The sequence below is a fragment of the Nycticebus coucang genome, chromosome 22 (genome assembly GCF_027406575.1).
Source record: "Nycticebus coucang isolate mNycCou1 chromosome 22, mNycCou1.pri, whole genome shotgun sequence".
Classification (NCBI taxonomy): domain Eukaryota; kingdom Metazoa; phylum Chordata; class Mammalia; order Primates; family Lorisidae; genus Nycticebus; species Nycticebus coucang.
Window position 1 is genome coordinate 39,148,212 of NC_069801.1, and position 21,670 is coordinate 39,169,881.

The 21,670-nt window shown below is 48.7% G+C and overlaps 2 protein-coding genes across 6 annotated transcripts; one reads left to right on the forward strand and one right to left on the reverse strand.

Moving 5' to 3' along the window:
• Positions 1–593: 593 nt before the first annotated feature.
• Positions 594–5,179, forward strand: CDC20 (cell division cycle 20). The gene is made up of 11 exons (XM_053575854.1): positions 594–782; positions 923–1,151; positions 1,262–1,410; positions 1,484–1,580; positions 1,745–1,873; positions 1,972–2,168; positions 2,284–2,378; positions 2,516–2,744; positions 2,903–3,028; positions 4,010–4,127; positions 4,945–5,179. Exons 2-11 carry the CDS (start codon positions 971–973, stop codon positions 5,121–5,123), a joined length of 1,500 nt encoding a protein of 499 aa, XP_053431829.1. The 5' UTR covers positions 594–782; positions 923–970; the 3' UTR covers positions 5,124–5,179.
• A 159-nt stretch (positions 5,180–5,338) lies between these two features.
• On the reverse strand, positions 5,339–10,109 carry ELOVL1 (ELOVL fatty acid elongase 1). 5 transcript variants are annotated; one of them, XM_053575856.1, is made up of 8 exons: positions 9,923–10,109; positions 7,483–7,542; positions 7,114–7,304; positions 6,849–6,929; positions 6,662–6,718; positions 6,472–6,577; positions 6,248–6,384; positions 5,339–6,070 (listed from the first exon to the last, which is right to left on the reverse strand). In XM_053575856.1, exons 2-8 carry the CDS (start codon positions 7,526–7,528, stop codon positions 5,849–5,851), a joined length of 840 nt encoding a protein of 279 aa, XP_053431831.1. In that variant the 5' UTR covers positions 7,529–7,542; positions 9,923–10,109; the 3' UTR covers positions 5,339–5,848. The 5 variants fall into 5 exon arrangements, with proteins under 5 accessions (XP_053431831.1, XP_053431834.1, XP_053431833.1 ...); XM_053575859.1 differs by lacking the exon at positions 9,923–10,109 and adding an exon at positions 9,474–9,841; XM_053575858.1 differs by lacking the exon at positions 9,923–10,109 and adding an exon at positions 9,289–9,458.
• Between the last annotated feature and the right edge of the window lie 11,561 nt (positions 10,110–21,670).

A 21,670-nucleotide genomic window follows, 5' to 3' on the forward strand; every position in this document is an offset into this window, starting at 1 on the left:
CCCTAACTAACTCTGTCCTTCTTCCCACTCCTAAACTGCTCAACTCTGTCCGCTCGCCCCGCCCTGCCCGCCTGCCGCCCGCTGGCTCCCCTTGCACTTCTTTGAAGGGCTCAAGCGCTTTGGGTCACTCCACCGAGTTCTGCAGGCATGCATCATAAATATGACCCATGTGCAGGCTTCTTCTTCTTCTTTTTCTTTTTTTTAAGAGACAGAGTCTCACTTTGTTGCCCTCGGTAGAGTGCTGTAGCGTCACAGCTCACAGCAACCTCCAATTCCTGAACTTAGGCGATTCTCTTGCCTCAGCCTCCTGAGTAGCTGAGCCTACAAGCGCCAGCACAACGCCCGGCTATTTTTGTATTTGTTGCAGTTTGGCCGGGGCCGGGTTCGAACCCGCTACCCTCCGTATATGGGGCCGCCCCGCTGAGACACCCCAAGCACGCCGAGCTCAACACTCAGAAGTCGCCCCAGGTCAGAAGTCAGAGACAGCCCAGCCCAGCCCCGTCCCGTCGCGATTCTAACCCCAAGTTTCCGGCGCGGCCTTTTATCCTTGCCTCCCACCCCTCCCACCCCCACCAAATCACACTGCCTGTATAAACTCTCGTGAGAGCCGTAACATGCCCGGAAGACCCGCCCTCTGTCCCGTAGGGGCCAATGGGCGAGGGCGACGGTTGCAACGGTTGGATTTTGAAGGAGCCAATGAGTGCTTGGAGCGGAGAGTTTAAGAGGTGTAAACCATCCGTGCGGAAACCGGTCCGGCATTGGAACCTGCTCTGGAGCTTACGGTGAGAGGCCGCTGGGCAGAACCGAGGTGGGGCCGCGGCCGGCGAGTGTCAGGCGGGAGGGGGCTGCAGCCGAGCGTGGCTGGCCGGGAATGGAGGTGGCCGTCAATGTCCCCTGAGCGCCATCGCCTCTCTTCCTCCAGGGCTCCGCGGGCACCTACTGGAAGGACCTCTCCCCCACAGGCGCTCCCATGGCGCAGTTCGTGTTCGAGAGTGACCTGCACTCGTTGCTGCAGCTGGACGCACCTATCCCCAATGCACCCCCCGCGCGCTGGCAGCGCAAAGCCAAGGAAGCTGCCGGGCCAGCCCCTTCACCCATGCGGGCGGCCAACCGATCCCACAGCGCCGGCAGGACTCCGGGCCGAACTCCTGGTGGGTGGAGTGCGGCGGGACGAGGGAGCCAGAGAGAATGGCTGGGAACAGCCTTCCTGCCTCCTCACCCAGGAGCTTGATCAAACTGTCTCGTCTTCGCTCCTCCCCAGGCAAATCCAGTTCTAAGGTTCAGACCACTCCTAGCAAACCTGGCGGTGACCGCTACATTCCTCATCGCAGCGCTTCCCAGATGGAGGTGGCCAGCTTCCTCCTGAGCAAGGAGAACCAGCCTGAAAACAGCCAGACGCCCACCAAAAAGGTATGTGTCCCAAAGGGTCTTATGTCACCGGAGTCTATGTCTATCATGCCTCACCACTGCCTTTATATGCTAGGAACATCAGAAAGCCTGGGCTTTGAACCTGAACGGTTTTGATGTGGAGGAAGCCAAGATCCTTCGGCTCAGTGGAAAACCACAAAATGCCCCAGAGGGTAAGAACTGGAGTTCGTGGTTCTTGGAGGGAGGTGTATGTTCATCTCCAGAACTAAGAGAAGATACCTATCTGCTCTTCTTGGTCTGCTGCTTCTCCATCATAGGAGAGAGAACAAGAGAGGCGTCAACTTTCCCAGCATCTAAAACAACTCTGTTGCCACAGGTTACCAGAACAGACTGAAAGTACTCTATAGCCAGAAGGCCACACCTGGCTCCAGCCGGAAGACCTGCCGTTACATTCCTTCCCTGCCAGATCGTATCCTGGATGCTCCTGAAATCCGAAATGACTATTGTAAGTGCAGCCTTCCTCTTGCCCTGTGGATGGAGAAAGAGGGCCTGGGAACCACGCAAACAAGAAAGCTCATGCTTTTACTTTTCCACATCTGGCAGACCTAAACCTTGTGGATTGGAGCTCTGGAAATGTACTGGCTGTGGCACTGGATAACAGTGTGTACTTGTGGAGTGCAAGCTCTGGTGACATCCTGCAGCTATTGCAAATGGAGCAGCCTGGGGAATATGTATCCTCTGTGGCCTGGATCAAAGAGGGCAACTACTTGGCTGTGGGCACCAGCAGTGCCGAGGTGCAGGTGAGACTTGTAATCCTGTTACTGCAGCTCTGTCATCACCAGACCCAGGGGGCTTGCCCAGCTGTAGAATGTTAATGGCAAGTCTCAGTCTCTGATCCCAGTGGTCTCTCTCTAGCTCTGGGATGTGCAACAGCAGAAACGGCTTCGAAATATGACCAGTCACTCTGCCCGAGTGGGCTCCCTAAGTTGGAACAGTTATATCTTATCCAGGTTAGTGGTTTTTGCTAGTCTGTGGCAAAGTCAGTCTTGTTTTTGCCCATTTTGCCTTTGACTATACACCTCTGAACTGAATTAAGACTATACACCTCTGCCACCACAGAACCTGATTCTTTTCCTACATCCCTCAGCGGCTCACGCTCCGGCCACATCCACCACCATGATGTTCGGGTAGCAGAACACCATGTGGCCACACTGAGTGGCCACAGCCAGGAAGTGTGTGGGCTACGCTGGGCTCCAGATGGACGACATTTGGCCAGTGGTGGCAATGATAACTTGGTCAACGTGTGGCCTAGTGCTCCTGGAGAGAGTGGCTGGGTTCCCCTGCAAACATTCACCCAGCATCAAGGGGCTGTCAAGGTAAGGGGGGTTGGGCTGAGGTCTCTATAGACCCTCACCTATAACCTGGGGACTATCAAAGGGGAATAGGGTGATGGAATTGGACTACATTCATCTGTGACCCCTATAGCTTATTGTCTAGCTCTAGTACCTGCTGACCCCACCTTTATCCCACCTAGGCTGTAGCTTGGTGTCCCTGGCAGTCCAATGTCTTGGCAACAGGAGGAGGCACAAGTGATAGACACATTCGCATCTGGAACGTCTGTTCTGGGGCCTGTCTGAGTGCTGTGGATGCCCATTCCCAGGTACTCTTTTTACCTGTTCCAGCCTCTCACTCTAGATGTGTTCTTACTCTACGTGGTCTTCCTGGGTGACTAAGCCACTCCAGTGGCTTCGCCAGCTCTATACCCTGATGACTCCCAAATTTTGAACTTGGATCTCGCTCATGAACTCCATTTCCAGCAGTCTGTGGCTGTCTCCAACTCTGGCCTATAGACAGAGGTCCCAAATTAAACTTGCCACTGCCTCTTGCCTCCCTGCAATGTGTATCTCTTCGTCTTATATTGCTTCAGAATGGCAGAACCTGCTCAGAAATATGAAAAGCCTCCTAGAATCCTTCGTCCTCTGCCATAATCTGTCACTTTTACTTCAGAATATTATACACAGCTATCCCCTTCCCTCAGCCTCCCCCTCTTTCCTAGATGCCCACTACAACTTTCTCACTGGTGGTCTCCTCCAGTCTGCCCTTGCACTATGCTCTGAATGGTCTTTTACTATCTTCCTTAAACCTGTAATGACTCATCATCACCTATGGCATATAATCCAAATTTATTAGAATGACATTTGAGGCTCTTGCTGATGGCATACCTGCAGCCACATCAGCTTCTCTTTCCACTCCCCTTACATGTAGCTTCATACTAGACAGAGGCTTTATACCCAGATGGCCAAAATTCAAATTCTGTCACTGTTCCCTACTAACCTAACTTGCATATGACCTTAAGCAACTTGTTAAACTTCCTTAGGATTGATTCCTCATTCCTCATCTGTAAAATAGATAGCATAGATGTTCCCTGACTTATATCCCAATAAGTCCATCATAAAAGTCAAAAACTCGTTAAGTTGGGGACCATCTGTAATTGTCTCTCAAAGGGCTTTTGTAAGGACTGATCATTCAAGTCTGAGTCCATAGGACCTGGCAGGATGCCTAACACTAGAACTGACTCAGTTTTGACTTGAGTAGCTTGGGTGTATGTCAAGTAATAGCCCATGCTATCCCCTCTCCACAGGTGTGCTCCATCCTCTGGTCTCCCCACTACAAGGAGCTCATCTCAGGCCATGGCTTTGCCCAGAACCAGCTGGTTATTTGGAAGTACCCAACCATGGCCAAGGTGGCTGAGCTCAAAGGTAGGTGATTAAGTGAAAAGCCGGACACAATGGGGCAGCACCTGTGGCTCAAAGGAGTAGGTCGCCAACCCCATATGCCAGAGGTGGTGGGTTCAAACTTAGCCCCAGCCAAAAACTGCAAAGAAAAAAAAAAAGAAAGAAAAGCCGGACACAAAAGGCTACATATGAAATGTCCAGAATAGGGAAATCCAGAAAGACAAAACACATTAACGGTTTCTAGGAGCTGAGAGAAGGAAAAATGGGGACAGAAGGTAAAAGGGGAGTGATGATATTTTAAAATTAGATAGTTTTATCAGTTGCACAACATTGCAAGTATAATAAAAACCAGCAAATCGTGTATTTTAAAAGGGTTAGGCTTAGCTCCTGTAGCTCAGCAGCTAGGATGCCAGCCACGTACTCTGGAGCTGGTGGGTTCAAACCCAGCCTGTGCCTGCCAAGCAATGACAACTACAACAAAAAAATAGCTGGGTGTTGTGGCAGGCACCTGTAGTCCCAGCTACTTAGGAGGCTGAGACAAGAGAATCGCTTAAACCCAAGAGTTTGAGGTTGCTGTGAGCTGTGATGGCATGGTACTCTGAGGGTGACATAGTAAAACTCTGTCTCAAAAAAAATAAATAAAAGGGGGCCATATGCCAGAGGTGGCGAGTTTAAGCCCAGCCCCGGCCAGAAACTGCAAAAAAATAATAAATAAATAAAGGGTTAATTTTATGGTATGTGAATTTCACTTCAATAAAGCTGTTATTAAAAAAAACAAAAAGAGGTGGGGTATGGGTCTGGGTACGTCCGCATTAAGATATTCTGTTCTTATTTGCCCAAGGTCACACATCCCGGGTCTTGAGTCTGACCATGAGCCCAGATGGGGCCACTGTGGCATCAGCAGCAGCAGATGAGACTCTGAGGCTTTGGCGCTGTTTTGAGTTGGACCCTGCACGGAGGCGGGAGCGGGAGAAGGCTAGTGCAGCCAAAAGCAGCCTCATCCACCAAGGCATCCGTTGAGGACCAACTATCACCTCAGCAGTTTTTTATTTTTCTAATAAAGTCATGTCTCCCTTTCTTCTCCTTGCATGACCTATGTCCCAGGGACTCTACTAGGATCAATGAGAGCTAGAAATTTCTGGGAGCCTTGACCATCACTTCTGTTTGTACACAGGACTAAGCAAGCTGTCTACCCCACCTCTTACATTCACACATGTACACAGGTGGCCTCCGTAGTTTTCTCTTGTCACTTTTAATTAAAACACAAGTGAGTAAGCAGCCTCCATAGGCTGTATTCCCAGGCTCCCGCCCACCATGACCTTTGGCCCAGAAGCTACTGCTTCAGTGTGGGGTGGAGGAGCGAGACTGGGTCCATGGTGACAGATTATTGCTGACCTCTTCAGTGTGAGGAAAAAGGCCACAAGACCCTGGTGGGGGCCAGCCCTGAGTGCTCCTCTCCCAAGTTTAAGGCAGAGAGGGGGAAGTAAGCGTCGAGCCCTTTTAGCCCCCAGCTCTGGAGCAGCAGAGAGCAATAAGGCCACATCCCCGGAGCTGGCCGGAGGAAGTAGGAACAAATGGAAGTGGTGGTCCCTGTAGACCAGCTGTGGGGAGGAGAGGGCCAGTTCCCTGCTTAGTCCTGACCATATAAACCCTGGTCACAGGTGTAGGCAGGAAGGGTACTGATGGATGCTACCCAAGGTGCAGTCCTGAGGCACTTAGGTGGGCGCCTATCTAGGCCATGTTTCTCAGTTGGCCTTAACCTTGGCAACACCTGGAGCTCCATTTTGCTGAAGTGCACGGGGCAGCCGCTTGCCTTTGGTGTAAGAGTGATACCAGAAATTGGAGAACAGCACGAAAAAGATAGTGCCATACATCCAGATGAGGTGAATAATGACCGGGTACTGGTAGTTACAGCTAGGCATGAAGTAGTACTGGGAGATGTGCAGTGAGACCAGGACAAACTGGATCTAGAATAGAGGAAGGCAACGGTTAGAGGGGGCAGTGAGAGGGTGAGAAAGCGGAGTCACAGGGGGATAAACATAGAGTGGAGAGGGATGGGGTCAAAGGTGAGATAGGCTAGATAAAGGCAGGATCCAGACTAAGCATGTTGGGGGGATGGTTACAGGCCAGACCTAAGCCCTCACCAGTTGGATGGCTGTCATGTGCTTTTTCCACCAAAGGTAGGGCTGAGCCACAGGGCCTAGGGCAGATAACCCATAGTACAGGTACATGACAACGTGCACAGAGGAGTTAATCATGGCATGGAAAGAGCCCATTCCTCCTGTGAGTAGACAATAAAACAGTCAGCAGAGTGGAGTCTCTGGTCCCCAGTACACACCCTCTTCCCCCAGTGGCCTCCACAACTCACCTGGGGCAATCTTTACACCCCACCACCAGCTCCAGGGAAGCACCGAGTGATGGAAGACATGTAGGAAGGTCACCTGCCCATCCTTCTTCCGGAGAATAAAGATGACCTGAAAGAAGAGGAAGGGGGAGTTCAAAGCCAGGGCCTCTCCCTCTTCTCCCCAAGTTCTCACATGTAATACAGTTATACTCACTGTGTCCATCAGCTCAATGAACTTGGAGAAGAGGAATAGCCAGGCCACTCGAACCATCTGCAAAAAGGGCAGGCTTAGGACCCCACAGGCTATTCCCAAGAACTTCCCTAAAACAGCCATGGGCACAAGTCATGTAAACTGTTCCTATCCCCCAGGCGGTTCTGACCTAGTCCCAGTTCCTACTTACCCTAAGTGCCTCAGGGCTATTGGAATAGTCGACAGGGTCACAGCGCCAGGTATAGGTACTCAGCCAGCCCGACATCAAGAACTAAGAAAGGGTATGTATTAGACCACCAGAGTTCTCCCCTCATAGCAGTTCCCTCCCCTTTGCTAGCTGCAGACATTCAATTGAGCCTCTCTGGAAAGGAGAGAAGACATGCCATACTCTACCCCTACAGCCTGCCCCTTATGTTGACCACAGGAACTAAAGCCCAGGCATCCCAGGGGCCCACCTCATAGACAATGTAGAGGGAGAGTGCCACCAGTGAAAAGTTGTAGACAATCATGAAACCACGGAGCTGGAAGGGTTTCCGATTGGCCATGATTCGAGGTCCAAGTGAGAGAACGAAGTACACATAGGTCAGGAGGATGGAGGTCATTAACAGGGGGGATCCCATCAGAGGGTAGCCCTGGACCCGAGGATCTGTGAATAAAGGGCAAAGGAGTCAGAAAGGGTCATGGAGTCCAAAAGGTCTTCATCAGCTTTACAGACGTGAGGTCATGTCACAAGGCTTCATGAGATCTCTCTCCATTAGGAGACAACCCTCAATCCAGGGATCCCAGGGAAAAAGGGAGGAAAGGGCTGGTGGATAACACCTTACCTGCATGCTTTATCATCCCGTGGTACAAGTTCACAACAGCCTCCATCCTGGCTAAAGACTCTAAGAGAGATATGGAGGGTAGATATCAGACAGAGCCCACTGCACACCCCATCCCAGAGACAAGACACAGAACCAGACAACTTCCAATGCCTCATTGCAGAAAGGGCACAAGAACAGTGAGAGGAAGCAATTGCTAGGGTCTAGGATAGGAGGCAGTTTGTTGGGGACATCTGCTCCCTACACATGCTCCCTACACTTGCTGGGGAATGACTGTTCCACCCTTCCTCTCCACACCTTCCTCTCCTCACTCTCTGCCCTCTCCAGATAGTTTTACTTCCTGGACTCTCCTCTCCTCTCCCCATACAAGAGAACTCTCAATTCCTGGTTTCTTTCCAAAGAGTCTTACCTCCTCAACAAAATTCTCAGTATGAACCTCCTCTCCCTTCCCTGCTCAAGTCTCTCAGCTCCCCAGCTCTGAGTTTTTCTTCTCTCCGGTGATTCTCCCCTCCAACAGCTCCTCTTGACCTCTCTTCTCAGTCCCTTCCAGGGACACTCATCTCCCCAGGGTCCCTCCCCTCCTCTGGCAGAACTCTCATCTCTCTGGTCCCTTCTATCCCTTCTGCACTCTTCCGGGCCTCGGATTTCTCCTCTCCCTTGCTGGGACACTCATCCCCCTAATTCTCCCTAGGATTTCTCTCTGCCTTTCCCAAGGCTCTCACCTGCAGCCTCTCACAGTGCTTTCCTCTGGCAGAGCCCTTCCTCTCCTGGAGCCTGGCTCTTAGAGACTCCTGCCCTGGCGGCTCCACCTGTCTGACTAGATCTAGCAGCAGCCCCGCCCTCCGCCCACCCTCACTGTACTGCGCATGGGGTGGAGGGTGGGTCCAGGCCACAGGTCAGCACCTGGGTGGTGGGGAAGCAGGACCCACCAAGATTGAGAAGGGTGAGTAAAGCCCCAGACTCACCACCTACCCACCCTGGACCAGGCAAATGTCCTAAGGTCCTAAGTTCAGAGCCAGAAACCTCCTTGGCCCAAAGAACTGCTGAAAATCCACAGCCAGCATCCTCTCCTGAGCCAGCCATAAATTCTCAGTTTGTCCTACTTCAGAATGGGTACAATCACCCTTTCCTTCCAGGGAGGGGCAGGGAAACCAGTGGCATGTGAGGAGGTGGGGAAGTGGGGGAGGTCTCAGGAATCTTCCCCTCCTTCAGGGAGGGGTCCTAATAGGCTACGCCCCATCCCCCTCAGAGCCCGAAGGAATGTCAGGGGAAGGCTCACAGGGACACAAAAGCCTCTGCCCAGAGCTAGGAGAGCCTGGGACTCTCAGTTCCAGAGGGACCAGACAGTCTCCCTACAGCCAGGGTATCAGGTGCTCCTGGTTCCCTCCATCCTTAGCATAGGTGCTAAGTGAAGAAGCACAACTGTCAAACGCACCAGGGGATGCAGTGTGCCCCACGCACACCCCTCGCAGGTGCTGCCTCACACCTCCATGTCACCCCACACTTCTTCATACCCACTACAGTGAGATTCCCAACACTGCCATCTACACATACCCTCTCTTCTTAGTTCCCCACCCCCAATGCCCCTGACAACAAAACCACACATACAGCCTCCTGCCTCTGACACACCACCCAAACGGGCCTCCACTCCACCTGCTCCAGTGACATTCGCGCCAAGCTCACACAGCGCCCTCACAGTCTGGGCACCATGCACAGATGCATCTGCTCCCGGCCCAGGCCCATACTCACTGGAAGGTGCATACACAGGTCCACTCACACACATGGGAGCCCCTAGGAGCAGACTCGCACCTGCCTTCAGTAGGGCACAGGTCTCTTTTCACGGAACACAGTGATCACCTCTTCCCTTACTTGCAGACCCTGTAGGTGTCCATTCTGGGGCAGGGCCTGGGCTCTAACACATTGAGTTTGCCAGCTTATCGCTCTCAACCACCAAGCCCAAGTTCACCGCCTCCCCCCCCCACACACACACACACCCTGGAGGTCAGGAGGGACTCAAGGCTTCTGGGAAGGACCTCTCCCCAAACTGGAGGAAAATTTGGGTGTGTCTCCCATGGGGGAACCCAGCCGATTCTGTCCTTCCTCCCTTCACGAAGGATGGAAGGGAAAAGAAGCCGAGCAAAGGAAGGGGAAGGGAAAAGGAGGGCAGGGGGGCAGAAGAGAGAGAGGGGTAAGAGCAAGAGGTGGTGGAGGAAGGCCTGGGTGTAAGCAAATGAGGCTAGGGACGCAGGTGTCGGGAGAGGGAGGGTGCAGGCCAGGCCCGGCCCTAGGAAGCTGGGACCTCCCACCCACTCGCCCCAGGAACAGCCTCGCCCACAACCCGGGCAGGGCAGGGTAGGGCAGGGCTGGGTTGGGCAAGGCTCGGCCAGGGTGGCCAGGCTGGGGTCGCCGGCACGTCGAGAGCCCGGGGACGATCCAGACTCACCAGCTAGGGGCCTGGCGGGCAACAGCGGAGGGCTCAGAATGAGCTGGGGCAGAGAGACGTCCCCGGGGCCGGCCTGCCTGCCACTTCCTCATCTGCTGGGCTGACTTTCTGTCACCACAGGGGAGGGGCAGGCCGGGCGGGGGGCGCCCGCTGATTGGGCGGCCACCCAGGGCAGGAGGCCGGCCAGAGCAGCCCCGGCCCGGGGGCGGGGGCGAGGGCGGGGGCAGGAGGCGGGCCACGGTCCTGGCAGGAAGCGCCGCGGCCCGGACTCCCCTCCTCTTCCCTCCAGCTCCCTGCCTTCCCCGGCCGCGGCCTGGCCAGGCGCCGGAGCGCGCTGCCTCCTCTCGACGGCCAGTCCCCAACCTTCTCTCGGCCCTCGGGTGATTGGCACACCAAAAGAACCACGCATCTGTTTGCGGCAGACCCAGCTTAGGGCTCGGGGGAGTTCCAGGCTCCTCTTTCCCCCACTAGAGTTCACTCTCCGGCAGAGAGCCCGGAGAGCGTGTGGGAGGGCAGGGGGCAGACTAGGTGTGCTACGGGCCAACTTGGGTGGCAAGAGGTCTTAGCAGGAGGGAGCAGCTGAGCAGGTAAGCCTTCTCTAGGAGCCTTTAAACTCGGAGCCCTGGCATTAGGATCCGCTGAGAGGATAGCCTGAATGGAGGTGGGGAGAATACGAGTGGCCCCGGGCAATAATAGTGAATCACTGACTAAACAGGCCTCCAAGGTAGTGAAAGGAAAAGACGGAAGCGAACGTAGTAGGTCTTGAAAGCCAAATGGAGCCTTTTGATTTTTAATGTAGAAGCAGAGGGGAAACTGAAGATTTTTGAGAAAGCTATAACCAGGCTTGTATGATTCGTTCACCAAATATTTATTGACCACCTACAATGTGTAAGACTGTGTTAAGCTCTGATGACACTGTCCTTGCAACCATGGGATTTACAGTTTATCTGAATCACTTCACTCTAGCTGTCAGTATAGGGAGGGTGCTGGAGGGAGACCAGGTGAGAAACAACAGCTTGACCTATGGTTTGGAAATTGATGCGATTGGAGGAGGCATAGAATATAGAGATCTCCTCCAGATGGCAAGACTAGCTCTCTGTATGCAGTAGACCTCCATAGTTGACCACCTCCTTAAGCTGACCTAATTTTCATAAACCAGACATGCACCACATGTACTTATCAGTACAGTAAGCCTAGTTCCTTCTGTTGGCCACTTCCATATGCTGACCAGTTTGTTAGAGTCCCTTGAGTGGTCAACTTACAGAGGTTCTGCTGTATTTAGTTGTTTATTCTACACTCCTGGCCCCAGCTTTCACATATCATTGTTTTAGACTGAACTAGTGGGAGCGAGGACTAGGTTTTAAGTGAAGTGAAATTTTTATCTCCAGTGTATAAACATACACTATTTCAAGAGCTGCTGGAGATAAAGATGTTTGCATACAGGGATGCAATAACTGCTTGTAAGCTTGGCTGGTGTGAATGTGGACAGAATGAGCAAATTCAGTAGAGGTAGTGGGTGGTTGAAATAGTATGTGCTTAAATGGTGAGATATAGCTATGTAGAAGTTCAGTCCTAGAACTCAGGTAGGAGGTCTGAGCCAAAGTACAGTTATGACCCAACCCATTAGTACCTATCCTTGAAAGAAAATGGCAGAACTGACTATTCAAAGAACTCAAACTTCTTAGCAGTGTATACTAAGGCCCTACCTGATACAGGCCCTGCCCCGTCTTCTCATTCTACATATGTCACTCTCCTAGGCCACACTCAGTGCTTTAACTATTCCCCAAGGATATCAGATCTTTCATACTCCCCAACCCCCAACCTGCCTCCTGGCTCAGTACAAGGTACATTGAGGTCTCCCAAGTAGTCACTTCCTCCTCTTGCTCATACAGTCATATGTCAATATAAATTATTTGCTTATCTGCACCACCCCCCCCCCCAACTATAAGCTTCTCTCAGCAGAGGACAATTTTTTCTTGTAGAGACAGAGTCTCACTTTTTCACCCTCGGTAGAGTGCCATGGCTCACAGCAACCTTCAACTCCTGGGCCTAGGCGATTCTCTTGCCTCAGCCTCCTGAGTAGCTGCGACTACAGGCACCCGTCACAACACCTGGCTATTTTTTGTTGCAGTTTGGCCGGGGCCAGGTTTGAACCCGTCACCCTCGATATATGGGGCCAGCGCCACCCAGAGGACATGTTTTATTTTTTTCTTTGTTTTTTATTAATTTTTTTATTTTATATACATTTTATGAAGAAGACATGTTTTTTTTTTGTTTTTTTTTTTTTTTGTAGAGACAGAGTCTCACTTTATGGCCCTCGGGTAGAGTGCCGTGGCGTCACACAGCTCACAGCAACCTCCAACTCCTGGGCTTCAGCGATTCTCTTGCCTCAGCCTCCCGAGTAGCTGGGACTACAGGCGCCAACCACAACGCCCGGCTATTTTTTTTGTTGCAGTTTGGCCGGGGCTGGGTTTGAACCCGCCACCCTCGGCATATGGGGCCGGCGCCCTACTCACTGAGCCACAGGCGCCGCCCCAAAGAAGACATGTTTTAAACATCTCTGTATCTCTAATTTTTATTTTATTTTTATTTATTTTTTTTGTAGAGACAGAGTTTCACTTTACCACCTTCAGTAGAGTGCCATGATGTCACAGGACTCACAGCAACCTCTAGCTCTTGGGCTTCCGCGATTCTCCTGCCTCAGCCTCCCGAGCAGCTGGGATTACAGGCGCCTGCCACAACGCCCGGCTATTTTTTGGTTGCAGTTCAGCCGGGTCTGGGTTTGAACCCGCCACCCACGGTATATGGGGCCGGCGCCCTACTCACTGAGCCACAGGCGCTACCCTTTATTTTTATTTTTTAGAGACAGGGTCTCCCTATGTTGCCCAGGCTAGCCTCAAAATTCCTGAGCTCAAGCAATCCTCCCACCTCAGCCTCCCAAGTTGCTGAGATTACAGGGTCATGCCACTGTACCCAGTTCCATCTCTGTATCTCTAGCATTTGGCTTATCAATGTTTTGTTGAGTGAATGTTAGCATTAAGAGGAAGGAAGAGACATCAAGGGATCCACAGTCAAGTGGGGAGGACAATAAGTATTTAAAAGCCTTTCTACTTCCATAAGAGCAGTTTCATTGAGTTAGTAAATATTTACTGAAAACCTCATGTGCTCCAGGTATATGCTAGTGACTTCGGAGTCATAACTGATTCCAAAGTCCTATGTTTAAATGTACCTATTAGTTCCTATGTGACCTAATGTAAGTGGCTGAACCTCTATAAAATGGGAACAATAATAGTACCAATCTCATAGGATTATTGTGAAGATTGAAGGAGATAACTCAAGTAAAGTGCTTAGTACTCTTTCTGTCTCAACATTTAATAGACATGGTGGGGAAGCAATCCAATAAATTCATAAGGGACATAATTATATGTAGATTTATAAGCATACAATTTATTTAATATTATTTCCTCAACACTGTGTACAAAGCACTAGTCTGAGAGCACTACTAAGTTCTGGATTAAGTGTCCACTATGAGAGTTCACTAAAGATGAACAAAGCACAAGATTATAGATGATGAAACTATACCAGAGGCTAAAAAAGTAGTGATAGAGAACTTCAACTATGCATTTATTCACCTGGACCATGTTGGTATATGACCATAGCAATCCCTCAATAAATGTTGTTGACTGACTACTTGAATGAACATGCTCAGAGACACTTCATTCAGGTCTTGTCCGGGTCCTGGTAGGAAGCATCCTCAAATATCTGATATAGACCACCTAGCCCCAACTCTTAACCAAATGCCATCTTCATAGCCCTAGGGTTCCTGAAAGACAGTGCGATGGAGAAGGCAGACATATAAACTGACAATTATAGTAGCATGCAGTGAGTACTTCCATAGAGATTAACCCAGAGCATTGTAAATGCGCTTGAGTAGGGGGTACTAACCCAGGTTATGAATTAGTTCTTGAAAGCTCTACAGAAGTAACACTTGAGCTTTAAAGGACACTTTCTAGAAGGGAGAGAAAGGCAATCCAAGCAGAGGGACATGTGTATGTGATGGCACAGAAGCAAGGGATATGGCAGGTTTGGGGAACTCTTTAAGTAGTTTGGTATGGCTCCAGACCAGAGGGCTATGGGAAAGGTAGGAGAGGTAGTAGGCAGGAGTCAATTTATAAAGAGCCTTGATAAGAAGTTTGGATTTGGGGCGGCCCCTGTGGCTCAAGGAGTAGGGCGCCGGTCCCATATGCCGGAGGTGGCGGGTTCAAACCCAGCCCCGGCCAAAAAACCACAAAAAAAAAAAAAAAATTAAACCAACAAAAAAAAAAAAAGAAGTTTGGATTTGATTGTTTATGTTTTTCATCCCTAGTTGCACACCAGAATCACCTGAGGAGCTTTTAAGCTATTACTACCTCCAGATTGATTCTAATGGTTGATTTTAATGGGCAGATGCTAGAGCATGTTTATGTGCTATTTGGAAGGAGACAATGGAATCCCCAGCATACACAGGAAGTGATTAGTCTCTAGCTAAAGAGAACATATCCCAGACTGAAAAATATGAGGACAAGAGTAAATTCCAATAAAAGCAAAAAAAAAAAAAAAAAAAAAAGGAAAGAAAGAAAAGAGTAAATTCCTCAGTGGATTGGTAAGAAAAAAGGGACTCTTCATCTAAAGTAGTGGTTCTCAACCTTCCTAATGCCTTCTAATGCCGCTACCCTTTAATACAGTTCTTCATGTTGTGGTGACCCCGGACATAAAATTATTTTTGTTGCTACTTCATAACTGTGATTTTGCTACTGTTATGAATTGTAATGTAAATATCTGATATGCATTTCATTGCAGGATGTATTTTCATTGTTACAAAGGGGTCGCGACCCACAGGTTGAGAATTGCTGATCTAAAGGCTTCTATTTTCTTGTTTTAATCAGAAGGTGAGGAATTTGCTGAGCATGGGGTGGGAGTAGGGGTGGGTGGGGGATAGTAAGATAAGGGGTTTCAGGGAAGTGGCACCATCTGGGACAGCGGACGGTGGAAGGCTTGGTGAGCACAGCTGAAGACCCCACTGGTTAGGAGACCATGACTGCACAGTGGAAAAAGCTGTGTGATTTCTCCTGCAGAGCTAAGTGAGTGGGAGGCAGGGGAACAGAATTGGGACCATTTGGGATTTGCAGGGAAGCCAGGTGGAAGGCCTTGCAGCTTAGAAGGTTCAGTGAAGGCTAAGAAAGAAAACTAACCAGAGCTGGAAAGCTGGTGGGAGCAAGCAGGCTTGATAAGGATGTAGTGGGGAAAGAATACCTAGTCCAACAGCTAAAACGTCCTTAATGGATCCTAAATGACTCATGGGAAGTGGGGAAGACAACTTCCCCTGGGTCCCACCCTGCTGACTCACTTCTCGTTCACTGATCTCCAAGGAGCCCTTCTCCATCCTTTCTCAAGAAGATAAACCATTGATGTAGTTTCTCTAAAAGTTCGGCCTATCTGGGCACAGTGGCTCATGTCTGTTTTCTTTTTTTTGTTTTTTTGAGACAGAGTCTTACTATGTCGCCCTAAGTAGAGTGCCGTAGCGTCACAGTTCACAGCAACCTCAAACTCTTGGACTTAAGCAATTCTCTTGCCTCAGCCTCCCAAGTAGGTGGGACTACAGGCACCCACCACAATGCCTGGCTACTTTGTTGTTGTAGTTGTCATTGTTGTTTGGCAGGCCAGGGCTGGGTTCGAACCGGCCAACTCTGGTGTATATGGCTGGCACCCTAGCTGCTGAGCTACAGGTGCCGAGCCTCATGTCTGTATTCCTAGCACTTTGGGAGGCCAAAGTGAGAGGATCACCTGAGGCCAAGAGTTTGAGACCAGTCTGAGCAATATAGCAGGACTCACTCTCCACAAAAAATAGAAAAATTAGCCAGGTGGTGGTGGTGCATGACTGTGTCCCAGCTACTCAGGAGGCTGATGAAAGAGGATGACTTGACCCCAGTGAGCTAAGATGATGCCATTGCACTTTAGCCAGGGTGACAGAAGGAAATCCTGCCTCAAAAAATAAGAAATAAAATAAAATAAAAATTCAGCCTGAAAACCACTGTCTGTATGAACTCTGGTTCTATGATTGAAGCTGTATATGTTTCAGCACAAAAATCAAATGGAAGTGGGACTAGAGATGCAGAAATGAAGAAAAAAAAATGGGAAAAGGAAATCAGGTATGTTTATGAGTGCAGAAAAATAGGCCCCATGGGAGACATGTGGGGAATCAGCTGTGACAACAGGAATTGATCTAGAGAAAGAGGCCACAGGAGTGGCAGGTGGAGACAGAAGCAGCCTCCTGGGTGCTCTGTCAATCTTTTCTCTTCCCCATCCTATAAAGGTCAAAGGGCACTTCCTACACAGTACCCACACAGTTGTTGAAAGGAGGGTTGAGCCTGTAAGGACGTGAGAGGAAAGATGAGGACAAAGGGTTTACTAGTTAATCATTCTGCATATTCCTGGACCTCAGCCAACAAGCTAGTATCCTCTTCTCAAGCAGGCTAGGACCTTGACTGAAGGTACTGGGGCTAGAAAGACATCTGGCTGTCAGAAAGCACAGACTGCATGCAAACACTCATCACATCATTTGGAATTTGAGGGTTCGCCTGGACTTCTGAAAAGTCAGGACCAAGCTCTTATCTATCAATAGGTAGCCAGTGCCTACACATTATGGGCATCATTTACTGTTCACTGAACTGAACCAAAGAAACTCAGGAAGAAAGAGAGCAGAGTATGACAGAACCTGTAGGATGAAATCTGGAGAGAGAAAAGGGGAGAGTTTTTATTAGTGAGTAAATCAGGAGAGGTTATCAGGATGGAGGAAAGAAAGCAAGATCCAGAAGACACATGGGAAGGGCCAAAGGGGAAAGAGACGTCTGTTATTCTAGTCAGTACTTTCTTTGGCAAGCACCAGGCCAGCTGCTTTCCATATAGTCTTATGGCTCAATCCTGTAAGATAACTACTACCCCATTTCCTCTTATTTTAAGGTGTGCTCCCAAAGATGCGCTAGGTCTTATTTTCAGGGGACATCTTATCTTTCCTGTAAGTAGGTCTTATTTTCGGAGGATGTCTTATTTTCGGGGAAACGGGGTAGTATCACTTTTTTTTTTTTTTTGCAGTTTTTGGCAGGGGCCAGGTTTGAACCCGCCACCTCCAGCATATGGGGCTGGCGCCCTACTCCTTTGAGCCACAGGCGCTGCCACTAGTATCATCTTTTAATTGATTAAAAAAATGGATTCAGAGGTTGAAGGGTTTGCTCAAGGTCACATACCCATTAAGGTAGAAGCAATATAGGTGTGTCAGGTTGAGGAAAATGTGTGGACAAATGAACACAGGAAAGCATTGGGAATTGCAAGGGATTCAGTTTAACTAAAGGATATGGTGAATGAAAAGCCATCATACGACAAAAAATTGAAAAGTAGTTGGGAACTACCAATCAGGAAGTTTCTTGGTTAAAAAAAATGAATTTTGTTTGTATGGAACATCTCTGAAGATTTTTGTTTGTTTGCTTGGGGGTGGGGGGCACAATTTCACTCTGTTGCCCAGGCTGGAATGAAATGGCACAATCATAGCTCACTGCATCCTTGAACTCCTGGGCTCAAGGGATCCTCCTACTTCAACCTACCAAGAAGCTGGGAATAAGGCACATATCACCACACTTACCTAAGATTTTTCTTTCCTTTTCTTTTCTCTTTTTTTTTTAGAGTCTTGCTATATTGCCCAGGTTAGACCCAAATTCCTGGCCTCAAGTGACATTCCTGCCTCAGCCTCCTAAGTCTCCCCAGAGATTTTTTTTTTTTGAGACAGAGTCTCACTATGTTGCCCTTGGTATAGATGCCCTTGGCATCATGGCTCACAGTAACCTCAAACTCTTGGGCTTAAGCAATTCTCTTGCCTTAGCCTCCCAATTAGCTGGGACTACAGGTGCCCCCACAATGCCCAGCTATTTTTTGGTTGTAGTTGTCATTGTTGTCTGGCAGGCCTGGGCTGGGTTCGAACCTGCCAGCTACGGCGTATGTGGCTTGTGCCCTAGCAGCTGAGCTACAGGTGCGGAGCTAAGAGCTACAGGTACCTAGCCAGGACCTGAAGATTTTTGAGTAAGGGGTTAATATGTGTCCCATTGTGCTTTAAAAAGACAAACTTGGCAATAGTAATATATACATATTATCAAGAAGAATGCAGAGGAAAGAAGGGAGACCAACTGGGAGTCAGCTCAGAGGCACAGGTGTGATACAACGAAAGGCTGACGTAGAGGAATGGTGGTGAGAAAGAAGAAGGGATATGACAGAGAGAGCCCCAGAACTGACAGCAGTTGTCTACCTGGATAACTCAGGTGGAGCAGGACAGAGAACATGAATGCAGTTTGAGATATTTCAAGTTTGAGGTAAGATGAGGTAAGTCAAACTGCAACACAATACTACATGTTCAGGAGAAAAGACTGGGCCGGAGAAAAAAAATCTGAGGATTCTTTGTATAGAGATGAAACCACACAAAGTAGACCTAGGGTAACTCTAGTTTTGGTTGTATTCATTTACTTTAAGGAATTTCTCTCCTACTCTTTTGGCTCATTGTTCTCCCCAAATCTCCCCCCTATCTAGTCTAAGCTCCAAATGGCATGTAATCCAAGCAAAATTAAAGTTCTTCCAGTAGATGAGTTATAATAATGTAGAATGGAGAAATGCGGAGACAGGGAGTCCAAACAACATTCGAGCCCCTGGGCAGCGCCTGTGGCTCAGTTGGTAAGGCGCCGGCCCCATATACCGAGGGTGGTGGGTTCAAACCCGGCCCCAGCTGAACTGCAACCAAAAAATAGCTGGGCGTTGTGGCGGGCGCCTGTAATCCCAGCTACTCGGGAGGCTGAGGCAAGAGAATCGCTTAAGCCCAGGAGTTGGAGGTTGCTGTGAGCTGTGTGAGGCCACGGCACTCTACCGAGGGCCATAAAGTGAGACTCTGTCTCTACAAAAAAAAAAAAAAACATTCAAGCCCCTGAGCCCACCTAAAGCCATCCATATAACCCAAATACAAATGGGTCTTTTTTTTTTTTCATTTTGGTTAAGCTAGCTTAATTGTAATGTGTTGCAATCAAACCAGGCTAATATACCATCAGGAGATTGCTCAAGAGAGAGTAGAAGAGAATAATAGCTACCACTTGAGTACCGAAGGGACTAATCCTGTAGAAAAGTAAGAGCTACTTAAAGGTTTAAATTTAATTTTAAATAAACTCTGTTGAGGGTACCCTTTGAAGTTGGTACTATAATCCCATTTTATGTAGGTAGAAACTGAGGTTCTTTTTTTTTTTTTTTTTTGAGATAGAGTCTCACTATGTTGCCCTCGGTAGAGTGCCATGGCGTCACAGCTCACAGCAACCTATAACACTTGGGCTTAAGCGATTCTCTTGCCTCAGCCTCCCAAGTAGCTGGGACTACAGGTGCCCGTCACAATACCTAATTATTTTTTGTTGCAGTTGTCATTGTTATTTGGCAGGCCAGGGCTGGGTTCGAATCCACCAGTTCCGGTGTATGTGGCTGGTGTCCTGGCTGCTGAGCTACAGGCGCTGGGACAAAACTGAGGTTCTTAAAAGTGATTTGTCTTGAGAGGCGCCTGTGGCTCAGTGAGTAGGGCGCCAGCCCCATATACCAACGGTGGCGGGTTCAAACCCAGCCCCGGCCAAACTGCAACAACAACAAAAAATAGCTGGGCATTGTGGCGGGCGCCTGTAGTCCCAGCTACTCAGGAGGCTGAGGCAAAAGAATTGCCTAAGCCCAAGAGCTGGAGGTTGCTGTGAGTTGTGTGACTCCACAGCACTCTACCGAGGGTGACAAAGTAAGACTCTGTCTCTAAAAAAAAAAGTGATTTGTCTTACACATGGATAAGTGTCCAGGCCAGGATTTGAACTTGTAAATAAATGAACTGCAATAGAATTATGGATGCTATAATGGAGGCGTATAGAGGGTACAAGAGAGGTACAGTTTAAGAATGGTTAAGTGTACAGGGAAGAAGTGATACAGACTTTATAGGGGTGGGTGACATTTGAAATGGAAGCATGACTTGTTCACCAGATGAAAAAGAGGATGGAACAGGAAGAAAAGAGGACGGATATTCTGAAGAGAGCAGAGCATCTCTAAGCCATTGAGGTATGAGGCAGCACCTGACCCCCAAGTACTTCCTCATGGCTACATCTGACAACACTTACAGCAGAGTGGCAAAAATACCGAAGTAAGCTATTACAAAATAAGGTCTGAAAGACTGGTGATGAATATGGACGAAAGAGAGGCAAGCATGGGGCCTAACATGAGACCTATCTGGTTTTGACACCCAATGAATTTTACACAGCCACCCATGAAGACCTGAGCCCAGACCTAGCAAACACAGAAAAACGTAGCAAGAACTCAATACAGCCGCATACAGATAAAGCTATAAATGGTGAGGGGCCTCCCATTCTGAGGGGTCTTCCCAATGTAGGAAGACAGTGGAACTAAGTCTTTACCTAGATAGGAAAAAGATACAGTTCAGAAGGGATAAAAAAGAACATTTCCAATGAGGAAGCTTGTCATTTGGTCTCAAGTCAAGACAATACATTTAAGACCAAACTGGAGCATAATGGAAGAATAGAAGCAACAACTAAGTGGGAGAAATAAGATTCAAAATTGACTTATCATGCCAGGCAATCCAATGTAAAAATATTCCAGGGCGTACTCTTCACTACTTGCAAAGGAATACTGTGGGGGGATAAAATGTACACAAAATGTCTCTCCCAAGGCTGAACTCATGAGACATAAGCACAGGAGAGCTGCAGAGGGGGGGCAAAAATGATGACCCTTTAGAGCAGTGGTTCTCAACCTTCCTAATGCAGCAATATATTGGGCGGCGCCTGTGGCTCAAAGGGATAGGGCGCCAGTCCCATATGCTGGAAGTGGTGGGTTCAAACCCAGCCTTGGCCAAAAACCACACACACACACAAAAAAAAAAGGGGGGTTGCAACCCACAGGTTGAAAACTGCTGTTTTAGAGAGATTGGTCAATTGTTAAATTCAGGCAACAATTCCTGAGAGCAGATTTCTATATGCTACCCTACTGAGTTTCCACCATTGCTAAGTACTATTCTAAGCACTAAATATGTATTAGCCCATTTACACCTCATGGCAACCCATGAAACAGTGACTATTGTTGTGCCCAGGAAATGAAGGCACAGAGAGGTAAACTAACTTGCCCAAGACCACACAGCTAGTAAGTGGCGTGATTAGGACTTGAACCCAAGCAGGCTGGCAGTACTCCCTACATTTTTTCCTTTTTTTTTTTTTTTAATTAACTACTGTAACAACCTGCTCATTTAACTAAAAAGTTATTTTATACCACCTCTCCAAAGTCAAAAAAATCATGATAGTAATTATTAATAGTAACACTACCATTTACAGAAGCTGTAGTATGCCAGACCCACATATTATCTTTATCACACAGTTCTCAGATGGAAGTACAGGATGTTTGAAATTGCAAAACAAAGTGTAGCAGGATCTATGATAAGTTTGCACAAGGTACAAATGTGATGCATAAAAGAGGAGGCAACTGATCTCAGCTGGCAGGAATGGCATTGATTTGTGGACAGACTGGGTTGTTGGAAAGCTTCACATAAGGGTGATTTGTGAGCTGAATTTTGAAAAATGATTGGGTATTCATTAGAATGATAAGGTAAAGTGTTCCATCCAGAAGAAACAGTGGGACTACCAGAATAGAGGTTTG

What these genes read in the sequence shown, in the direction of transcription:
- CDC20 (XM_053575854.1), top strand. Translation starts at nt 971, where the DNA reads ATGGCGCAGTTCGTGTTCGAGAGTGACCTGCACTCGTTGCTGCAGCTG. An exon ending in GACTCCGGGCCGAACTCCTG is followed by an intron (nt 1,152 to 1,261) that starts GTGGGTGGAGTG and finishes GCTCCTCCCCAG; the next exon opens with GCAAATCCAGTTCTAAGGTT. An exon ending in CTGTGGATGCCCATTCCCAG is followed by an intron (nt 3,029 to 4,009) that starts GTACTCTTTTTA and finishes CCCTCTCCACAG; the next exon opens with GTGTGCTCCATCCTCTGGTC.
- ELOVL1 (XM_053575856.1), bottom strand. Translation starts at nt 7,528, where the DNA reads ATGGAGGCTGTTGTGAACTTGTACCACGGGATGATAAAGCATGCAG. An exon ending in GGGTGTAAAGATTGCCCCAG is followed by an intron (nt 6,385 to 6,471) that starts GTGAGTTGTGGA and finishes GTCTACTCACAG; the next exon opens with GAGGAATGGGCTCTTTCCAT. An exon ending in ACATGACAGCCATCCAACTG is followed by an intron (nt 6,071 to 6,247) that starts GTGAGGGCTTAG and finishes CCTCTATTCTAG; the next exon opens with ATCCAGTTTGTCCTGGTCTC.